The 1733-nt window shown below is 29.4% G+C and overlaps 1 protein-coding gene across 1 annotated transcript; it reads left to right on the top strand.

The window, feature by feature from the left end:
- The first annotated feature begins 232 nt into the window (after window positions 1–232).
- LOC131629934 (F-box/kelch-repeat protein At3g06240-like) lies at window positions 233–1462 on the top strand. Its single transcript, XM_058900740.1, has one exon. It carries the CDS (start codon window positions 233–235, stop codon window positions 1460–1462), a length of 1230 nt encoding a protein of 409 aa, XP_058756723.1.
- Window positions 1463–1733: the final 271 nt, after the last annotated feature.

Here is a 1733-nt window from a genome sequence, read left to right as displayed (position 1 = left end):
TATATTAAATGAAAAATCTTTTGAGTTGCTTCTAAATTACGCAAACATATCTAGTAAAAAAGTATATTTTGAGTTGCTTAACAATTACGCTAGCATTTGTATTTTTAAGAATTAAATTAATAAATAATAAAATTATCTTATAAGTTCAATGAATATAGTCCTTTTCCCTCTATAAAAAGTGTAAATAAAGTTGACTGAGTTTTCTTAGATCTGAAAAACGAAGACGATTACAATGGAAGACAGAACTCTGAAGCATTTAGAGATGGAAGATAATTTAGCTGTGGGAGTTAAGAAGGTTAGTATTGGCATACCTAATGATCTTTCTTTCTCCATACTTTCAAAATTATCTGTAAAAACTTTGAAGCGTTTTGAATGTGTATGTAAATCATGGACCCTCTTATTCCAAATCTCTTATTTCATGAGCTTGTTCTGCAAAAATCTCTATAATCATTCTTATTATGATTATACATCTCTTCTACTACACCTATATAACAAAAAGAATTCGAGTGATGTGTTGTATTCTCTATCTGATGAGCGATTTGAGAATAAGATCAAATTAGATTGGCCAAATCCATTTCAAAGGGATGACCTTGAATTTGATATTTTGGGATCTCATAGCATTAATGGGATTCTTTGTCTAATCAGTTACTCCCAGACAAATACAAGACTTGTATTATGGAACCCAGCTACCGAGGAATTCAAGGTTATTCCTACTAGCTTTCGTGAGTCTGTGCCGTATATGGATATTGAAATTACTCGATATGGTTTTGGTTATGATTCTGATAGAGATGACTACAAGGTGATTCGACAAATAATGTATAATCCAAATAGCGATAGTGAAAGTGACATTGATGATTTGTCACTTGAAGATATATATTACCAACTCTTTTGGGAGATATATAGTCTACAAAGTAACACTTGGAAGAAACTTGACTCTAATGTCCCTCATAATTATATAGATCAAGTACTGTGTCATAATGGAATGTGTCACTGGTGGGGCGAAGAAGGCTATAATAATGAAAATTATGATGAAGCATACCTACTATCATTTGACCTAAGTAATGAGGTATTCCTTATAACACCCATACCAGAGGATAATGTTTTTAGATCTAGACATTATTGGGAAGACTTAATAGTATTAAATGGTTGCATTGCTTTAATCTCGAATCACAGTAAAAACTACCCAAATGATGATATTTTTCGCATATCAATTTTGGGTGAAGTTGGTGTGAAAGAATCATGGATTAAATTCTGTACTATTTGGCCTTTTCCTTTCATTGAGCATCCTATTGGAGTTGGAAAGAATGGGTATATATTCTTGAGAGAGCATAATGGAAAATTAGTTTGTTTTAATATAAACACTGAGAGGGTTGAGGAACTCGGTTTTGTTGGACATGGATTTCAAGGTAGGACAATAATTTATGAAAGAAGTATTGTTCCAATTGGAGGTATGGATATATAAAAAATCGTGTATACACCCGTGTTTTATGTTTGTAATTTGTAAGAATTTTATGTCATACATAATGTAGTCTTGTAACACTTTATTATTATTATTATTATTATTATTATTATTATTATTATAATAATAATATTATTATTATTATTATTACTATTATTATTTATAGTTTATATTATTATAATTATCATCTATAAGAGAATTCAAGAAACCCTTTAATCTTATGAATATTTTTTCTACATATTTATTTTAGTGGTTTACTCTTTTTTATATTTGT

This window comes from Vicia villosa, unplaced genomic scaffold, assembly GCF_029867415.1.
Source record: "Vicia villosa cultivar HV-30 ecotype Madison, WI unplaced genomic scaffold, Vvil1.0 ctg.000622F_1_1, whole genome shotgun sequence".
NCBI classification, from domain to species: Eukaryota; Viridiplantae; Streptophyta; class Magnoliopsida; order Fabales; family Fabaceae; genus Vicia; species Vicia villosa.
Note: the sequence above shows the minus strand (reverse complement) of the source record. Positions and strands in the feature narration are given on the sequence as shown.

What these genes read in the sequence shown, in the direction of transcription:
- LOC131629934 (XM_058900740.1), top strand. Translation starts at nt 233, where the DNA reads ATGGAAGACAGAACTCTGAAGCATTTAGAGATGGAAGATAATTTAGCT.